Source organism: Rhineura floridana, chromosome 17, assembly GCF_030035675.1.
Source record: "Rhineura floridana isolate rRhiFlo1 chromosome 17, rRhiFlo1.hap2, whole genome shotgun sequence".
NCBI classification, from domain to species: Eukaryota; Metazoa; Chordata; class Lepidosauria; order Squamata; family Rhineuridae; genus Rhineura; species Rhineura floridana.
Genome location: NC_084496.1, coordinates 29,417,694 through 29,438,759, shown reverse-complemented (window position 1 = coordinate 29,438,759; position 21,066 = coordinate 29,417,694). Strand labels below are relative to the sequence as shown.

At 40.6% G+C, this 21,066-nt stretch overlaps 1 protein-coding gene across 8 annotated transcripts in view; it reads right to left on the bottom strand.

Moving 5' to 3' along the window:
- Positions 1-21,066, bottom strand: part of SDK1 (sidekick cell adhesion molecule 1) — a 681,727-nt gene that overhangs the window by 261,760 nt on the left and 398,901 nt on the right. For all 8 annotated transcript variants that reach the window (XM_061599424.1, XM_061599427.1, XM_061599426.1 and 5 more), the window contains 2 exons: positions 6,816-6,927; positions 4,277-4,467 (listed from right to left, as the gene is read on the bottom strand). In XM_061599424.1, the coding sequence (XP_061455408.1) occupies positions 4,277-4,467; positions 6,816-6,927 (303 nt within the window). The remainder of the gene's footprint in view (positions 1-4,276; positions 4,468-6,815; positions 6,928-21,066) is intronic.

Genomic DNA, 21,066 nt, shown 5'->3' with positions numbered 1-21,066 from the left:
GTTTAGCAAATTTTATATTGGAGCTATTTTTAACTTGTTATGGGTTTAATAGTGTCAAGTCTCAATTTTGTTCTGCTCTGCATGTTAACCACAGCACTTGCTCATCGTAATATAGTACTATATTAATAGGGTATCTGGTCTGCCCTTTACACCAGACACAAAGCCCCTTGTGTCCATGGTGAAGTTTGCACTGCTGGTTGACAATCTTCCAGGACACCGTAGTAAGTGTGAGAGCTGAGGTCACATTGCACGAGTTACATATGCTACTTTCCCACCTTCACTTGCTCAATCAGAGCTGGGCAAACGGCACTATCTTCCCTCTGAGGAACAGCCCAGCTTGGTTGCTCTTTATGAGAAATGGAAAAGATTTTATTCTTGTCTGACCTGATTAGCATTGGTCTGACACCTTTCCCACCTTTCCCATGGTGCTGCGTTCTAGGTCAAATGGGAAGAAGGGTCCTTTAGAGAGAAAGGCAGGGAATTCCAGGAGGGATTATTGCAGCAATCTCCTATAGGAAGGGAAAAGGTGGCATCCAAACAGTAGTGCCTGGGCAGTGGAGTCCACACCCACAGAAGATAGGGCTGGCTTGCCAAGGAGGTCTGGCATGGGAATGAGCGGGGAGGCTCAGGGGACAATTGTGGCAGGACAGCCAAGTCAGTTCTCTGGGTATCAATCAGCACTCCTCCCTCACTGTGGTTAAGTTCTTACACTGTTGAAAGTTTAATAAAAAGCTTTGGTTTGTTTAATTCCAGCACGGTGTCCAACTCTTCTTTCACCGTCCAAAGTTTTGCAATTACGGCTGACTCTTCACATTTTCTGCTTTACACTGTTCCTTGTTTATGACACTCCCAGCAACGAGGATATTGCAACCTTTCTTGGCAATACATAACCAGTAGAATTATTTCATATTTTCTATTTGCATATTCAGCTTTTACAATACATTTCCAGAACTATTACTTCCTTTCACCAATTCCACATTGCCTCTTTCGTATAACATAACATTGATCTACATTTACTATTAGTCTATTTTAAACAGCCACCACTCGTCCTTCAATACACGTTGGGGAACCCTGATCATTGGCCATGGTGGCTGGGGCTGATGGGAGTTGTAGCTCAGCAACACCTGGAAGGCCAAAGGTTCCCCACATGCCACACCTGCTCTACAGGTTCCTGGACAAATCCTCTCAGATTCCCATGCTCTTATTACTGTTAGGCTCATTTGCATTTAACGTACATAAGCCACAGAACAAAAATACCTTCATTAAATGCCCTTCTGGAAATTGCTACATTTCAGTTTCTTATCACTGTTCAGCTTTTTATCATTGACTCCAGAATCCAATTCTCTCTTCAGAATCCAATTCTGTGAAGTCTGCTGGATAGAATTCCTGCTCCAAAAGAACTTTTCTGTCAATCATGGAATGTTAATCTAACCACGCTTTGTTCTAAGCAGACTCATTCTAAGTACCTCATGCGAAGATGTGCAGATCCCTACATGGTGTTTTCTACTTGTCTACCCTACTGATATTTTATGCACACAAATGGACAAGCATAATTGAGTCCTTAAGTGCTACTAAAACAGAATTTAATAATGTAAGCTATGGAAGAAATACCTTCAAGAAAGCTCAGAGGGAATGGTCCCTTTTATAGGAGCTCTTTATCATGTTTGATTCTTGTCTGCACCTTTTCCTTCATTCTGTACTTTCACTAATTAAGAAATGGCACTCTTCCATTTTGAAACTCCACCCTTTTCATGAATTATTCTGCCACTAAGTTATTTTATAGTCCTGTTCGTCCCCTCCTAATGCTCCACAGATTCCTAAATTATAAATTACAGCTAACACTGTGAGTAAACACTCAAAAGGTACAATAAAGTTAACTGATGACCAATTTGTTACTGATTTCTTTTCATCTGCTTCTTCTTGCAATATGAAAGCTCTTTTCTTCTTCAGATATTGCTAGCTCTTTTCAAAACTTCATTCACCAGTGCCCCTATAAAACTGATATGAGAAATAAATAAAACATTCCAAATAAGAGTATACAGACTACTAATCAAAGTTGTCATTGTGACTTTTAAGATATTTTCCCCAGTGTTTGCTTTTCTGTGTTTTCTGAGCTCTACTTAAGTACCGTTGGCACCAGCAGAAGCAGGGCTTGAAATACTGCAGGAGTCAGGATCTGACAGCAGAGCAGCAAAATTAAATTAGTCACAATAAAATTGTGGGGATAAAGATGGGCTTAAATCAGAATCATAAATAATTGAAATGGACTTCTGCTCTTTTTTAAAAGGAAAAGAAACTCATTCATCATCGTGCAGAGCAAAAAAGGAACCGTAGAACCAAACCTCACATAATACCTTCTAATATAAAAGAGGACAACTTCGCAAAGGGAAAAAAGAACTGCTTCTTGACATAAAATGCTTCAAAGTGGGTGAAAATAAGAGAGGCCATATGCTTTTAATCAAATTAAGTAAATCAAGGTTTGAATTTACATGTACATTGAGGGTGCATTCCATGTATCAAGAGAGCGCTGCTCTGTGAGAAGTTGAGGTCACAGCAGATTTGGTCAGAAGAAACCAAGGTGGCCTTCCACACTACAGGAACCATTCAGTTCCTTTCTCTGTCTCTCTCACCCACCTTTAGGTCATTAATGAAAAACATTTCTGTAGTGCCTTTACATATGGAAACATTTCCAGGCAGTTTATAAAAATTAAAATAATAAAATAAAACTATAATACAAACCCTAAAAAGCATTAAAGGGGCAGGAAAAAGCTCAAATCATCACCAGAGTTTAAAATACAAGAAATTTAAAATGCCTGGTTGAATAAAAAAGTGCATTGCTCTGCACTGGAGATTGTGGAGTATCCTTTTTCTCGACTGATCCACAAGGGCTGTCAACTGAGCAGTCTTTCATGCTGGGACTTCTGTGTGGTATGGAAATAGAAATGGGAACATCACCAGATCCAGATTCTGCTCAACTGACTAACACATTCAATTACAGTAGTCAGTTGAAGGACAGGGTCAAAGAAACTTGATGCACAGATCTCATGGCAAAACAGCAGATCTTAGACTGAACCACTTTAGGCTGCAGGTGGTAGATCATATGAACAAATATCTATATCTATATGTACACACACACACCTCTTAAAGAAAAAGCACAGGAAGGTATTTTGTTTATCATTAAAATTCCAAGCATGTGCAACAAGAGCAAGCAGACTCCATTTTTCTTGGGAAAGCCCAGCTTGCGCTGATCCTTTCTAGAGCTTGAAGGGACAGGACAGGGTGGGCTTTCCAAGAAGGTGTGGTTTGGGGAAAATGGCTTTGGGGGCCAAATGGGACCCCCTGATGGGTCATAATTAGCTCAGAGGCTGCAGGTTTCCCACCGCTAGTTTACTAAAACAGGCCAACTTCAAACCTTAGTGTATGAAATTAGCTTCTTCCAATAAATCATACTTGAGATAAATTAATGCTAAACTACAGTCAACTGAAAGCATCATGAGGCTCAAGAAGATGGAATATGTCCCAAGAATATGCACTTCACAAATATTGTCTATACAACTGTTGAAAACATGAAGGGATCACTTTCGTTACATCTGCTCATATTCTTCCATAATGAGTAAGCGTGAAAGGAATCACTTCCCATTAAAAGACTAGGAAAGCAGAGAGATCTGCTGGAATATCTATTAGTATTGGTGTATTCTCTTGCTGATGTTCTGAGCACTAATACTGGTAGAAACTGAAGCTTAATCGTACACTTTGGTGAACTTCAGGCTTAACTAACAGGTCTCTGGGTGCCAGCCTACCGGCAAGGATGTATCATGCGTGTTTAGAGAAGGGGTGCAGAGAGAAGCTCATCCCAATTTCTTCTCTAGAACCCCAGATTTCTCTATTAGTACTCACAATAGAGGCAATACAGAAGGTAACAGAGAAAAACTTTCGTAAAACACTCTCCCAGGAATAAGATGGCAATTAAACACCTAGAAACCAAGACAAGTAAGCCGCCTGATAGCTATTTTATCTGCTATGTTTCTTCCAGCTGCATGACCGCAGTTTAAGATTCACAATGGATTCCGTATAACATCATTGTTAAGGGAAAGAATATCCTTGATGAATTTGTATTCACAAAGAAGAATTAATTTTGAAGATAACCCCATGTCACCTCTTTTGTTCCGTTCGCTGAGGAGAAGTTCAACTATAAGGTCAGTGAAATATTAAAATAACCATTTCTATTTCCTACTGTACTTCAGTCAAGGTTTGTATTGTGAAAAAGTGGCATTACCCAGGATAGACAGGAAAGCTGTTGCTCTCTCTGGCCCAACAGTGACGTCTCCCACGTGTGCCTCACAGACATACATTCCAATGTCAGCAGAGGTTGGGTTGGCAATAGCAAGACGTCTCCCAAAACTGCTAACTCCACTGGTTATTTTGATCCCGTTCCTCTTCCAGGCTATGCTTAACTTCTCAGCAGGCCTGTGAGGGTAAAAGTCATGCCAATTATTACTGTGAATTATGTTATCTGCAGTAATAACATGGTGAACATATGACTCACCTACAGTAACTATTCCAGGACTGCAAGCACAGTGAGCAATGGACACGTAAAAATAAATCTAAATAAAACTCAGAGGGTCTTAGGCAGAAGCATGTATCAGAGAAGTGAACAAACTGCTAGAGTGCCAGAGCCTGGCTAATTGTTATACCAATGGAACTTTTAAGCGCTAATGATTTGCTTTGCCTAAGCAAAGGATACTAAAAATAAATACTACTCAAGGGACACAGCTGTATGGGAGGCACTTTCATTATAACTTAATTTTGGAGGTGGATCTAACTACTATCAAAAATGTATCTGTTTTTACAGGAAGAAGCAATCAATTGGCCCTTGGAACATTTCAGATGTTTATCTCTCTTGCGGGATGCATCTTTTCCCACCACTGTATACCGGGCAAGAATTTCCACTGACTCACAATTATTATTATTATTATTTATTTGATTTATTAGTCGCCCATCTGGCTGGTTGTCCAGCCACTCTGGGCAACATGCAAGATAAAACAATACATTAAAACATTAAAATTTAAAACCGTAACAGTAAGAAACCTAACCCACCCCAAAAGCCTGCCTGAAGAGGCAGGTCTTCAAGGCCCGGCGGAAGCTCATCATAGAAGGGGCATGGCGGAGATCATTTGGGAGAGAGTTCCACAGGGTGGGGGCCACTATTGAAAAAGCCCTCTCTCTAGTCCTCACCAGTCTAGCTGTTTTAACCGGTGGGATCGAGAGAAGGTCTTCTGAGGCTGATCTTGTTGAGCGGCATCCCTGACGATGCTGGAGGCGCTCCTTCATATAGACTGGGCTAAAACCGTATAGGGTTTGAAAGGTCAAAACCAACACCTTGAATTGGGCCCGGTAAACAACCGGTACAACTCCTTCAGCACTGGAGTGATGTGATCTTGCCGGCGGCTGCCTTTAATCAGACGAGCTGCCGCATTGTGTACCAGTTGCAGCTTCCGGACCGTTTTCAAGGGTAACCCCACGTAGAGCGCATTACAGTAGTCTAGGCGAGAGGTGACCAGGGCATGTACTACCGGTGGGAGCAGATGGTTGGGAAGGTAGGGGCGCAGCCTCCATATCAGATGGAGTTGATACAGCGCCGCCCGGCTCACAGCCGAGACTTGAGCCTCCATGGTCAGCTGGGAGTCAAGAATGACCCCCAGGCTGCGGACCTGGTCTTTCAGGGGCAATCGTACCCCATTGAGCACCAGGTCCACATCCCCCAGCCTTCCCTTGTCTCCCACAAACAGTACCTCAGTTTTGTCAGGGTTCAGCTTCACCTTATTCCTTCCCATCCAGCCACTCACCGACTCCAGGCACTTGGACAGGGTTTCTACAGCCAACCTCGGTGAAGATTTAAATGATAGAGCTGCGTGTCATCCGCATACTGATGACATTGCAGCCCAAATCTCCTGATGATTGCCCCCAGCGGCTTTATATAGATGTTGAACAGCATCGGGGAGAGGATGGAACCCTGTGGCACCCCACAAGTGAGAGGCCAAGGATCCGAAACCTCATCCTCCAATGCCACTCTTTGGTACCCACCAGAGAGGAAGGAATGGAACCACTGCAATACAGTGCCCCCCATGCCTAACCTCTTCAGGCGGTCCAGGTACAAGGAAGTGTCTAGGCTCCCAGTACTCATTTAACATTACTGAAGTACCCAATGAGCGGCACAGCCATCATTGTTTCCTGTTCCTTGCCCAAACACTTATTTGGGATGAAGGGGGCAAATAGCATAATTAATTAATAGCACATAAAGTAATATATGTAACAATGCCATGGTGAAGTGTGAAAACTGCTAACATTGTGTAAACCTGTCCTCCAAGCCAAGTTACACAGCTTTGATTTTCTGTAAAAATAAGTACTAGCAGAATTATTGTCCTAACTTGTAACCCCTTCTGTAGTTCAGGAAACAATCTATATCACAGTGAAAATAAACACTGCTGTGGGGACTCAACTGCATGGAAGGTAGTTTCAGTATCACTCAGTTTTGAAGATGGCACTAATTTTGATTAGGAATGCCTCTGCTCTCACAGAGAAGTGCAACTTCTTGTTGTTATATGCCTTCAAGTCGATTACGACTTATGGCGACCCTATGAATCTTTTTTGGATATATTCATACCATTCTACTAACTAGATTTAGATTTCCCACTTCTGGGGGGAGGGGGAAACACAATTCTGTGTATCATCACTTTGAATCAAATACATGCCCTCCCTCCTATTTCAGGGGCGGCATGCTCCTTAAAATGAGTTCTCATTTTATGTTACATTACCTGCCATTGGCCACACATTCTAGGATGGCTTCGTTACTCCCAGCTACCACACTCGTATTGCGTGGCGGAATTATGATGACAGGAGCCACAGTTGGGGACAAAGTGTCAGCACCTACAAAATAGAGAACAGCAAAAGAATTAAAAATAAACATTTTGCATTCGTGGCTCAGTAGGAGCATATTCCACCGCAGCCAGTATTTACCAAGGTCAGCTCTGATCTAGTATGTGCCCGTGGTAAATCTATCCACGATTTTATCTTTTGGGAAGACCTTTTAAAAATGTTATTAGTCACTGTAATTGGATTACTCATGGAATAGAGTTATTATTCTTCAGTTTCAGCACCTTCTCTGGGTCTTAAACAGTTAATGCACTGAGCAACGGTGAATGCAGCTTGACTCTAACTCATGTTTTCCTAGTATATAAGGAGAATGGATATCCTCTTTGCCTTTTTAATGATGTGACTGGACCTAGGCTGCGAAGGTCTTTCTTAGTTGCATAAACACAAAATGCGACCCACCCCATAATCCCCTATCTGGAGAGTACATGTTGCTGAAGGTATCCAAGTTACAACTGTTGTTGTTATGTGCCTTCAAGTCAATTACGACTTATGGTGACCCCATGAATCAGTGACGTCCAAGAGCATCTGTTACAAGCCACCCTGTTCAGATCTTGTAAGTTCAGGTCTGTGGCTTCCTTTATGGAATCAATCCATCTCTTGTTTGGCCTTCCTCTTTTTCTACTCCCTTCTGTTTTACCCAGCATTATTGTCTTTTCTACTGAATCAGGTCTTCTCATTATGTGTATGATAACCCCAGTTTCATCATTTTAGCTTTTACTGACAGTTCTGGTTTAATTTGTTCTGACACCCAATTGTTTACCTTTTCGCAGTCCATGGTATGCACAAAGCTCTCCTCCAGCACCACATTTCAAATGAGTTGATTTTTCTCTTATCTGCCTTTTTCACTGTCCAACTTGCACATCCATACATAGAGATCGGGAATACCATGGTCTGAATGATCCTGACTATTACAACTATTCTATATTAAGTACAACCAGAACCATGGGAATGAGATCCTGTTTATTTATTTATTTAAAGCAAACTTATGCTCAGGTTTATTAATATGCTACGGAAGACAACGCAGGACAGGCTCTTGAAAAGACATAAATACAAAATGTTGGTAACAGCAAGTGGAGGAGAGCCATTGAAAAGACCAGTAACATTTTGGGTTGGGGGCTCTTGCAGTGATCCTCAGTATGAGAGTGTTACAAGTACCCACAAGTGTCCCTACTTTTGTCACAAACCAAATTCATCAAAAAGCAAAAATTAACTTGCACTTTATAATAAACCTTCATCTCCTCATCAGGAAACTCCACATTTAAATTGCTTTCATTACACTGTGCAACCTTCCTTTTATTTTAGTACTGAAGCTTCATATCACTGGAAGCAAACGGGAAATGCAGGAGGGCCCGTTCCTAGAGAACAAATAAATTGAGCTCAAAAGAGTTTTTTCTTACTGCCAAGAACTTTTATTTTTATCAGACATTTGCTGACTTATATTTTTAAGATCTTTTCATGTTTTGTTTAAACTTACTACTTCCATGCAGTTTCAAAAAGCCTGCCAGGACCTGACTGACTTCTTTTAAAATATTTTTATACACTAGGAAACAAATATGAAATTAACAAAGCAGCATATCACAGCAGCTCCAATCCTCTTTCCTTATCAGAAAAGTAAATAACCCAAATCTGCTTCTCTTTTATGAGTCTACAAACTGTAAATAATTTAGCTTATGCAACACTCAGCACAAGCTATGGAAAAAATGGCAAGCAAAAAAAAAGCTGCTGTCTTAGGCTTGTTTCTTTTAAAAAAATGCAAAGCATGTATTTAATAAGTGAATTAAAATACCAATATGTTATTGCTTTGCTTCAAGCTATTCATTTGGGGAAAGCGCAGCATTGTTTTCCCTACATGAAAAAGAGTATAATAAAAGAATGCTAAAAATAAGGATTGCAATAAAAGAGTTACGGGGAAAAGAAAATTAAACTATGTCTAAACCAACAAAACTCCAAACTGGCTCATCAAACATTATACATTCAGGTGGCTTAGTATTCTAAAATCCACCATTATGAGTCAATGCAATTTAGAAATGGCAACTGGAAATTTCCAAATCCTTCAGTCACTTGCCCAAAAGTCTGTCATGAAACTACAGAGGAGGAAAGGATATTTACGTCAATTCTTTCCCTTAGACGTTCAGCAAAACAGGGGTAGAGAGCCTTTTCAGGCCGGGAGGGTGGATCTTCATCTCTCCCACCCACAGTGGGCCAAAGTTCCTCTTTGAAACCCCAGCTTTCAGGACTTCAAAGCAAACCCCAGGACTTTGAAATGGTGAGGGGATTGAGGACATGCTCTGACTGGCCCATCAGCTGGACGTGGTGTGGCAAATGGCCTCATAGGCCAGATTGGACTCTCCCCCGTTTTAGACTGACATGAAAGAGACATAAAAAAGCACTGGTTTTTTTTTTAAAAAAAACACTGTGGTCTCAGTTTTGAGGATGAGGCACACGACACAATAAAAAGGCCAAGATCCAACAGCTATTTGAGTTCAACTAATGATGCTGCTGAAACTCGTAATTGGTCAATTCAAAGGTCAAATAATTGGATGTGTCCCATGATTGATTACAGGTTAATTTGTTGTTTCTGCACATGCAAGTTTGGTATCATTAAGCATAAATCACTTTGTGTATGATCAGATGTTGATTGCTGTAACCTGTTACTGTGTATGTTTACTCAGAAGTAAGCCACACTTAGTTCAATGGGACTTATTCTTAAGTAAATCTACGGGAAGAATGGCTCCACCACCACACTTTCTGCACTGCTGCTTCCGCCGCCCTGCAGTTCCCTGGTTTAGTTCCATCCCATTGCAGTTGAGAAGAAAGGCTGTGGATGTTAACACACGTACATGAGAAGCCAGCTACTCAAAGAAGGGAGCACAGTGATGCAGGGTATTGCAATGGGCACCAGGATGGCAGAATACACATGTTCTAAAGCTGCACGTTTGAAATGCACATGTGCAAAATTAAAATGTAGTTACAGGATCTTGGGAAGAAAACATAAATGTTCAGTCAAGATTGTACTGTGGGTTTCAGTAAATAGCAAGGCAACTACAATTTTAACAGGGCACCTTTAATCCATCTGTAGGTAACTAGTGAGGTTTGTTTATTTATTTATTTTAACAGATGTGCAGACCCCCGTCTATATATCAAGCTGCTTTTTAGACTCCTCGCTGTATAAAAAATAATTTCCATGTGATGGTGGGGACTCACGTCCGCCCCCTGGGCATGTGTGAACGCCCCACCGCAGATCTTGGACATATGAGCTCTTTTCTTTTTGCCCTAAGAATACTAGCAGGTCAGAGCTGAAGCAAGCATCTGCTGTAAGGCTCCAGCCAAACAACTTGGCCCTCATTACAAATGGGCCGTGTCCTATTGTTATGTTTGCTGTGTTTGTCTAGGGCATCAGTGGCCAACATTAGGCCCTTCAGTTGCTGCTGGACTCCAGCTCTCATCACTGCCAGCCATCATAACTAATGGTCATCTAGAGGGCAGCCCACTGACTACCCCTGGTCTAAGACCATGTCCAACAGTATGAGAGGAAGTGCAGCACAAACTGCTTGGGCCAGTGCCTGATATGTGTAGTGTTTGTAATTCACAGCTCCAGGACTGGTCCATCCTTAGGAGGCCCATAAGATTAACAATTTTCCAAGAGAAATTAAGTATAAAATGCTACAGTGACCACAAGACTTGCCTTTTATCTGTAGAATCTGCAGCAGCCTGGCCTGTTTAGGATCGGCTTTGTGTCATTTCGGTTTGATTGGTTATTCGGCTCTGAATCTGATTTGTTAAATCCCAATCTCTGTCTTGCCTTCACTGACTATAATGGGGAAACTAAAAATGGTTATAGCTTCCCCCTCTTTTCACATAAGTGGATGGTATTTGCAGGAAAAAGGAGCCCCTCCGGAGTTGATTAAGCCTGCCAAATTTCAGGCAGATCTGTTCAGGGGGTTCCGTGCAAGGACCATTTCAAAATTTTAAAAAAAGTCTCTAACTTTTTATTTTCTGCTGTAATTGGATGCAGACTACAAGCATGGTTACCCCTTCTGAGAGGATGAAGCCTACTATATTTCAGAAATGTAGTGCAACTTTCTTCCACAAGATCAGACTTTTACTGTGTGGGTGGGAAAACAGAAATCACGTCCCCCCTAGTTTTTGTGGGCAATCACTTTAAAAACTGGGGACATGAGGGAGTGCTCTTGGGTAAGAAATCTGCCAAAATTCAAATAAATAGGTCCAGGGGCTATCATGCTAGGTGGTTTTACCTTTGCTGTGGCAAACTGGAAAAGCACAGATTTTTCTTTCCACTCCCACCCTAACTGGAAGAACCCTCCATGAAGAAAAAATAGACAGTTATGAATCATAATTGTTAGGAAAAAGAACAATTAGGAAAAAAACGGCCACCTCAATAGACTAACACCACTGCTTACATCCTGGTCTCACAGACAAAGCTTAGAGGAGAAGGATGACCCATGGGAAGGGGCACAGCTCAGTGGCAGAGCAGCTGCTTTGCATGCAGAATGTCCCAAGTTCCTCCCCCAAATCTCCAGGTAGGACTGGGAGGAACTCCTGCCTGAAACAGTGCTGAGCTAGGCAGACCAAGGTCAGACTTGGTGTAGGGCAACTTCCTATGTTCTTGGGTGTTTCCTTCATCATCCCACCCCCAAATCACTGTGACTGGAGGGCACCAGGAGAATAACTCACTGTGATTAAAAGCTAGGCCTGTCCCTGAAAACAAAATATACCTCCACCTCTACACTCCTTTCCCTCTCAAGTGCTGGTTGTTTCCCTGTTCACCTCACTTTCATTTCTCAGATGAGAATGGAAGAGGCCGTGCATTTTTAACTTTATGAAACAACTGAAGCAACAGAGTTACTTGGAAGGTTGGGCACTCTCAGATCCACCTTAACCTACCTTGTTAATGGTGCAATCCAACTCGGTAATGTGAAAAACTACCTCAAATCACCCTGGTTTGCCTCATTAGTTGGGGTACGCACAGAGCTTATGCACACCTCTCATTTACGTACCCTACAGATTCAACGGAAAGAATTCATTGGACAGGATAATAAAATACCAAGAAAATAATGTAGTACGCAGGGAATCAGTCCTCATTTTTTTCTCCTAAGTTCATTGGGATGAACGGTCAAGCCAAACATATAATACACAGAAATGTTTGGCTATATAGGGGATTTTGCTTTCATTACATGAATAGCAATAGTGAAATTGATTATATCATTTGGTTTCATTAATAATGTACGAAATAGACGTAATGCTATTTTATTATGCAGATATGAAAGAAAGTCATGTTTTCAAGAGCAAGTGGGGAATTCCTTTGTTATCACACCTTAGGGACAGGTTAACGTACAGTATAGTATAGTAAATTATAGGTTACAGTGTAATATGAGTGGAGCACTTTTCTTCACAAAACACTATCCACAGGGACAAAAATATTCCCCTTTCGGCAATTTTTCAAAGATCATGTCAAAAAAAGGAAGACAGCATTTACCCATGAAATCATTTCAAGTGAGGGCCGTCAGTGATCTAATTAGATGGAATCCTCTATGTGACTAATCTAGAAAGCAAAGCACTCTGTTTCAGTTGGTTTATTTGCCTCCAGTGACATCATCAGTCAAATCTGATTAGCTCCATACTGTTAACATAATGTCATCATGTGGTCCCTGATTGGCTACGATCATTTGAGGAAGGAGAAAGTGTGTGTATGAGGGGGGTGCAGAGATTATCACTGAAGAAGCAGCTAACAGTGGAAACAGATGCTGCAAACAACTCGAAAGGAAGGACCCATAAAGGATATTGAAAGCCCTACCCTTTCCCCTTAAACTGAAATGGGCACAGTTCTACAATACATTGCTATCACTTTTTTTCCCCACAGCAGCTCAATTAAGTAGGGTTAGGCCAAGGGAAAATACCAAAAGCCACTTAACGAGGGCAGAAGTTGACTGGGACATTTATCCAAAGTATGGTGACAATGTTAGAAAGACTTTACCCTTAAAAGAAATTAGTGCGGTTAACGTTAGAAAGCATGATCACATATTGAAAACAAAGGCCATCAATATTTTATTTAAATACAGCTACAATCCTATGTACATTTAGTTGGCAGCAAATTTACTTTATCATTTTAAATAAAACAAATAAATACATTTATTTCAATTTAAATATGCACAGGTTGGGTACATAAAGCATTTCATTTAGCGTGAATTTAGTGTGAAACAAAGGTGCTACTTCCTTTCAGTTTGCACCTCTATTTTTCCTACTATTTGTGGGGGATGTTTTTGTCCCTAGGCACTTGTTACTTGCTCTTGGCAAAAGGTAACTCTATATTCTCCATATTGTATCATTTTTGTTTATTTTTGAAAGCTGAAGGCATTACTACTACTACCACTACTATTACGATTAATTTGATTTATTACCCACTCTTCACCCTAAGGTTGTATGGCAGGTCAAAACAATTTAAAGTACAACATTAAAACCAATTTAAAACAAATTACAAATTCACCAGCTCTTCATCTCCAGTGCTTGGACTTAAAAACTGAAGGATTGTCTCCTTGAGTTTTCAACAGGGGGAGTGATTAGAATGATGTAATATGCTGAAAAGTCGACAGACAGTGTACTAATTTGGCAATAATGCTTTCCTACACCTGCTGTGGAGTGGGTATAGCGTATAATATGTTGCACAAGCATGGTTTCCCAGTTCTTCAGCTGCTTCAAAAGGAGCCAAAGGACAAATGAGGCCATTGTGGTGACCTCTAGCAGATCACTCTGGAAGAGAGCCTCTTTGTACTGTAAACAGATAAGCGCAGGAGATGGGGTGGCTTTATTGTGCTTGCAGTGAGGGTGATATAGGCTAGGCTTCATTTGCTAACTTATGACTAACTACAAATTGAGCAACAGTGAATAACATTCGCACTTATTTCATTCTCATTCATGCCACGTCCTACAAGAAGCTTATTAGCAAAATTAGTAATCTGATAATAGTTTCTGAACATGTGGGGTTAAGATGATGCTGATCAAGACCTAATATATTTCCTTTGAATCCTGACATAACAGTAGAATAATACCAGCTTTTTATCTAATGGAGGACTAATGTGCTTAGGCTTCTAAATAGCGTATAATATGTTGCATTGTTCAATTATATTCATACTCATCAAAATGCTTCATGACTGGTCTGTAGGACATCCACTAAAGAAGTAATTATGAGCAAACATGACACAAGTATGTAACACTTCACATTTCTGAAAGGGCCTTATAATTAGGCAGTGTATTGCCGGTTTCTTTCTGGATTAAAAAAAGATAATTTGTTGGTTTTGCACAACCAACCGGTCACATTTTCGTCCACTATAGTCACCCCTTCTAATTTGGAGCCTCAGTCTGCGAGTCCGAAGGAGGAGGAGGAAGCAGAGCAAAGCTATTTGCAAATAATCATGGGCAAATATACCCACTGTTGTTGCACACCAGAAGGCCTAAACCAAGCTCAGGTCATCTTTATGAAAAATTTGCTAGGTTCTGAAAGTCCAAGCTTGAGGCCTTCTCCCAGAGCCAGTAGGGCTGAAAAGCAGACAGAGAAAGTTTGCCTCCTGTTTCCCTTAAGGCAGGGGTGGGAAACATGTCATCTTCCAAATGTTACTTGACTACAACTCCCATCATCCCTGAACATAGGAAGATGTCAGATCCATCCAGCCCAGTGCTGTCCACGATGACAGGCCGTGGGTCCAGGGTTTCAGATGACAGGCATTTCCAACTAGGGTTGCCTGGTGTCTGGTTTTCACCCAGAGACTCCAGTTTTGGGGGGTCCTCTCTGGGTCTCCAGGTGACCCACTTTAATCTCCAGACTCTTAGCTTTCATTTCAAAAAAAATTAAGTTTCTAGGTGGTCTGGTTCAAAAGATATAAACCAAAATGTCAGCTGACTCCCCCCAACTTCTGTTATTACCAGCTGCTCTAATCCCTGCCCTTTCAGGTTTTTAGCCAATAAGTGAAGTCAGGGTTATGATTGACAAGATTTGCTGACCCCAGGCAATAGCTAAACTCAGTTTCCTTTTTCCTGCTTGTCTCACATCAGGAATTCAGTAAATATATAGCTTTCAGCAGCATAAAAAGTACTTTCTCTGTATAGGATTGAGACATGCTTCTGAGTGAACATGCATAAGATTGCACTACAACAGATCGCAGCAGGATAGTGGTAGGCATAAAATTATACATGCAGGGTTTTTTATTTACTTGCAAAAATGGCATATTATACATTTTATCTTTCAAATAAATTTTGAACAGAAGTTTTATAAAATGCACACTGCAGTGTTACACATTTTTAATTAAGGAGTCAAACAAGTCTAAATTTTACTGGAAGAGGGCAGTTTATTCATAACCTGTTTTGAAAACCTTCCCAATATGAAGCTTTCTGGGAGTAAAGCTGCAATACTAAATTCTACATACCTGTGAGCTAACTCCATTGAATTCAGTAGGACTTACTTTTGAGTAGAGGTGGTTAGGATTGTGCTGAAAATCAGTGGGACTTTTGAATGAACACAGAAAAGGGCTGTGTTGTAAATCTTTCTCTCCCCCTCTGAACCTTTTTTTTTTAAGCAGTTAGGCAGGGCGTACTTAGGTGTCACTGCTTTTATTTGGCAGGAAACGAATCCTTACTTTAAGAAAAATGTTCTGCAATGGCCATCTGGTTTTGACAATAAACTTTTATATGGGGTTTATGTATTTTTACATCTCCTGGGTGTGTGTGCACGTGTGTGTGTATGGAGTCTTTCCAACAACTCTGTGAGATAGGGGTATAAACCAAGGCAACTCACAACAAGAAATAAAGCCATTTAAAACCCAATAACCATAAAAAAGTATAGAACAGTTGCAAAACAGCTTAATGTGGCATGATTCTGAATTTTGGATTGGGTGAGTGAAGTTCCTTATCACTGAATTGCAGTCCTGTGCATGCTTCCTTGTCTAAGTAAACCCCACTGAATGCATTGGGAGTTGCTTCTGAGTAAACATGCATAGGATTGCACCTTGGGGTGGTCATGTTCCCCTTCTGTTGTTTTCACCCTGAGGGGCAAATTAGACTGAGAAATGCTGGGTAGCCCATGGTCACCCAGTAAACTTTGTATCTTATTTCCATTTAAAATTTAATTAAAATGATCTATATGCAGGCAAAGTTTATGAAGCAATGCAGATCCACATAATTCATTTAAAACACATCCAACCCACATATAAAGTGCATGACTTCCCCCAAAGAATCCTGGAAAGTGTAGTTTCCCCCTTATAGTTATAGCTCCCACCACCCTTAACAAACGACAGTTCCCAGGATTCTGTGGCGGGATTCATGTGCTTTAAATGTAATATGTGGATCTGCCCTAGTACACTGTGCATTCATTAGTGAAATGAAAAGAACAATTTTAAAATATACTTTTTAAACAGGGCTGTAGCTCAGTGGTAGGGCAGATGCTTTGCATGCAAAGGTCCAAACTTCAATCTCTGGAAGAGATTGTCTGGAATCCTGGAGAACCAAAGTTAATCCGTGCCAGCAGTATTGACCTAGATGGTACCAAATGGCCTGAGTCAGTATAAAAGAGGAAAGAGACCCAAGGGCCACAGAGACTCAGAAATTTATTTATATATTTTACTTACAACATTTATATACTGCTTTATTGTAAAAAAAAAGCTCAAAGCAGTTTATAGAAGGAATTGAAAGAATAAAATTATTGGCAAAAATAGTTAAAGACGGGTATTTAAAAACATTCAAAATAATAAAAATAAAATATAACTAAAATAATAAAACCAATAATGAGTTAAAAACAGAATAAAACATAATAGCTTCTACATGCCTAAAATGTTTTAGCAGGTGCCAAAATGAGTGCAATGAGAAAATGCTAACAGCTCTACGAATACAGTATGTATGTGCTACTTTCAACTGACCCCCCCCTTTTACAGCCTTCATGATAGACAGTGGATAAGTTAAACTCTAAATGTTTAATTGAATTAAAATCCAGTTTTGCAACATCTCTCTCCCACTTTTAGCAAAGTGATGATTCTACCCTGCCATTTTTTTCAGTGCTCAGACTGGAGCTAACCTCGCATTTCAGGAACATTCCAGAACAAATTGCAAACATTGTAGTGTTGTGGAAATTAAGTTAGTACATTATTGTATAGCTTTCCAGTTACAGCTAAGCTGCTGAGCTCAAAAGCAGGCATGATTTCTCTTCTCTACTCTGAACTTGCCTTCTGATAACTCTTTGTACTCAAAGAGCAATTTGGGAGTTCAGACTCTGTCACTGACCTGACCTCCCCCCCAAAGCACAGCGAGGGGTTCTTTTGGCGAACAAATGTACCATCTGACACATCAGAGCTTTTGACCTGAAAAAAATATATAGCTGCAAATCATTTTATCTAAAGAACAGGTAGCTTTTCATATTTTTAATAGCGCTAGTGTCAAATATGTGGCTGGCAGGAGTGTGTAATCTTATTCAACATTACTTAAAAGGAACCAGTTTCATGGTTGGCCAACATTATCCATATTAGCCCTTCTAAGCTACTCAAAGCGCAACAGGCATGGCATCCTACCACAGAAAACCACCAGGGGGAGCCAGTTAATTTGAATCATTTACCCAGTAGACACCAAACAAAATAACATATTCTTCTGTTAACGATAGACTCTGCAATATGACAGCCTGCATCTCAGAAGGAATTTAAAATAGCTGATCAGTGGTGCTGAGGAGGGCTATATATTTTTATGACCTACTAAAGATGGAGTGGCATCCTCATCAATGTGCACAAAGGCAGTATTCTCTCAGGAGGAATGAATGGGCCAGTTTTGTGGGTTCACACAGAAAGGTGTTTTGAAAGCTGCCTTGCTGTACACAAAAGTCTGGCAGCAACAATCAAGAGTCCACTTTCTAGTGAATAAGATAGAATTCTCTGTCACACCCCTGAGGCAGTTAACTATACATTTTCATTACTGATATTCAGCATTTCCATTACAATATTTCACATTTATGTAATACCAGAGTGTTTCATAAACAGCTGCCGGGATCCAAAGAACCACACAACTAGCTTCGCATGCCCCAAAGGACAAATGTTTCGAGAGCAGCCTGCTTCCATAGATCACATGGCAAACCATTTCAAAACTGTTTTAGGAAGCTTTCCAAAGCAATTTCTGATAGGACTGAGCTGAATGTTTTCTGCTGAGAATTTTTGGCTCAAATTCTTTTTTGGGTAAAACTGCACCCCTCTCAGTTTACCTTATTTTGTATGGGATGACAAAATGTGGTGTTTGTGATGTCAGTCCAAGTTTGTGATGTGGTGTGGGAGGCAGGGATGGTGGAGAAATCCCTTTGAACAGATTCATTCACAGAATTTGCTGGTTCCAGCCAATACTTGATTAAGGGAGTTCGGGGCTCTGGTGCTGTTCCCAAACGTTCCCCCCTTCCCCCAGAAAGGAATGCATGACACTTTTAAAATTAAAACTATCTGCCTTGTCAGGGGGGCCATGTATATGCTATTAACTCCCTGCTTTTTAAAGCACGGTCAGTTAGAGACCAATGGGGGGCACAAAGGCTTCCAATTACAATAGTTTGGTCCTCCCAGTTTTCAGCTGAAACACTGTGGCCAGTGCCAAGCAGATGGGGCATATCCTATACAGATAAAGCCTCGGGATAGGATCTGTTGGCCATTGCTGGTTCGAAAGCAGTTGGTTGATCTAAGAGGCATGGGTTTGAGTTCGATCTGTATCCACTAGCCACTGCTTTTATTGATCTGCGTCTTTTTTTCTCAGCAAAAATATCAATATTATTTTATATCAATTAAGAATATTGATATTTTAAAAGGAAATAGCTACCTTTTGAAGGAAATTTTCATATTTCCTTTTAAAATATCCATCTTTTGAAGGAAGTATTGATATTTTCAAAGGAAATATTGATATTTTCAAAGGAAATATCGATAAATTATCATTCTTACAATTCATGTTTTAGAGGCAGGTTTTTTTAAAAAAGGACTGTTTTCAAGAATAGCCACAGAAACTCACTACATTAAAATCCAATCCTCAGCAATTGAGTATAAGTGAATTAATGAAAAATTTGGTACCAAATCTGAATTGGGCGGAATTCTAGCACCTCCTTAATAGTGTCATCCAAATGGTAACTCTCAAATGAGAACAGGAAGTGAAGGCAGTGTTTCTAATCCCTTCTGAGCTCTACAGAGAAAAGAGGAAATTAAGGCTGCAGCCCTATAACCACTTAGTAATTGGACTTAATGGGACTTACTTCTGAGTAGAAATAGGACTGCACTGTTAGTAGATCAAGAAAAAAGAAATTAGTTTTTGGTGATTGTTATATACAAAGCAATAATGATAAATCACAAACAATGAACCACAATATAAACAGGAAGGAATGCCGTTTCATATTTAGGAGAGGGGAGGGGGCAAAACCATAGCAAGGTGTTATAATTAAGATTAATATCAAAATAATTGTGTATTTATGAGCATGCATGCCACCATTTCCTATGACATTCTTTTATTTTTAATTTTTACCATGCCTCTGAATGCTGTTTGCAAAAGGATTGCCCCCTTCTCCTCCTCACAGTCTCATCTGTGGCTACAGCCACTTTAAAACAACTGGCTGGGCTACCAGGCAGCTCTACACGTTTTCCTGTGATGCATCTTCTTTTTTGTGTGTCAAGGGGAATTGAGGGGAGCGCTACTTTGCATATTGACATCATGCACTGTGCTTGGCTACAGTAAAGTCACATTAATGAAGGGGGGAGTGGCAAAACTTTCACACTGGAGCATTTCTACTCATACCCTGAAGCTCCCTTAAGATACTAAAGGATGCAATGCAAGTAATGCATCATTGAGGCCAACACCTCTCATTTTTCTCTTCTCCTCTGTCTGCAAACTCCAGGTGCTTCCCTTGTAGAGCGAGGTGAACCAGGTGAACCAGCAATCAGCAGATGGAGACAAGAGTGCCCCTTGCAAACATAGGTCCTGGTGTAATTGCTGCAATTGCCCCTTTGGTAATCCAGCCTTGGTTCCAGCCCAGCTGAGCTTTGTCTGCGTTGGACTGCCTCTTGCATTGAGAACTTGCTTATGGCCAAGGTGCTAATGCACTGCTGTTTTTTTTAAAAAAGATATAATATGTATAAAAGAGACAAGCACCATGTGGTACTATATTTCTCCACCATAATTTTATAAGTTATTAATAAATATATTTTTGTAAAAGACCAAACTGATGAGTCGCTGATTCATAGGGTCGCCATAAGTCGTAATCGACTTGAAGGCACATAACAACAACAAATAGAAATATATAGTATAGAAAAATAGATTTTTTGTATATATAGAGAGAGCCAGTGTGGCGCAGTGGTTAAGGTACTGGACTACGACCTGGGAGACCAGGGTTCGAATCCCCACACAGCCATGAAGCTCACTGGGTGACCTTGTGCCAGTCACTGCTTCTCAGCCTCAGAGGAGGGCAATGGAAAACCCTGTTCATATGGTCGCCATAAGTTGGGATCGACTTGAAGGCAGTCCATTTCCATTTTTTATTTTGTACATGCATTATTGTATGTATGTATTGTATTGTATGAATTCTTTGCATCTGTCTTCACAGTGGAAGATATAGGGCAGATCCCTGAACCTGAACTAACATTTGCAGGAAGGGATTCTGAGGAACTGAGACAAATAGTGGTAACGAGAGAGGAAGTTCTAGGCTTAATGGACAATATAAAAACTGACAAATCACCGGGCCCGGATGGCATCCACCCGAGAGTTCTCAAAGAACTCAGATGTGAAATTGCTGATCTGCTAACTAAAATATGTAACTTGTCCCTCAGGTCCTCCTCCGTGCCTGAGGACTGGAAAGTGGCAAATGTAACGCCAATCTTCAAAAAGGGATCCAGAGGGGATCCCGGAAATTACAGGCCAGTTAACTTAACTTCTGTCCCTGGAAAACTGGTAGAAAGTATTATTAAAGCTAGATTAACTAAGCACATAGAAGAACAAGCCTTGCTGAAGCAGAGCCAGCATGGCTTCTGCAAGGGAAAGCCCTGTCTCAGTAACCGATTAGAATTCTTTGAGAGTGTCAACAAGCATATAGATAGAGGTGATCCAGTGGACATAGTGTACTTAGACTTTCAA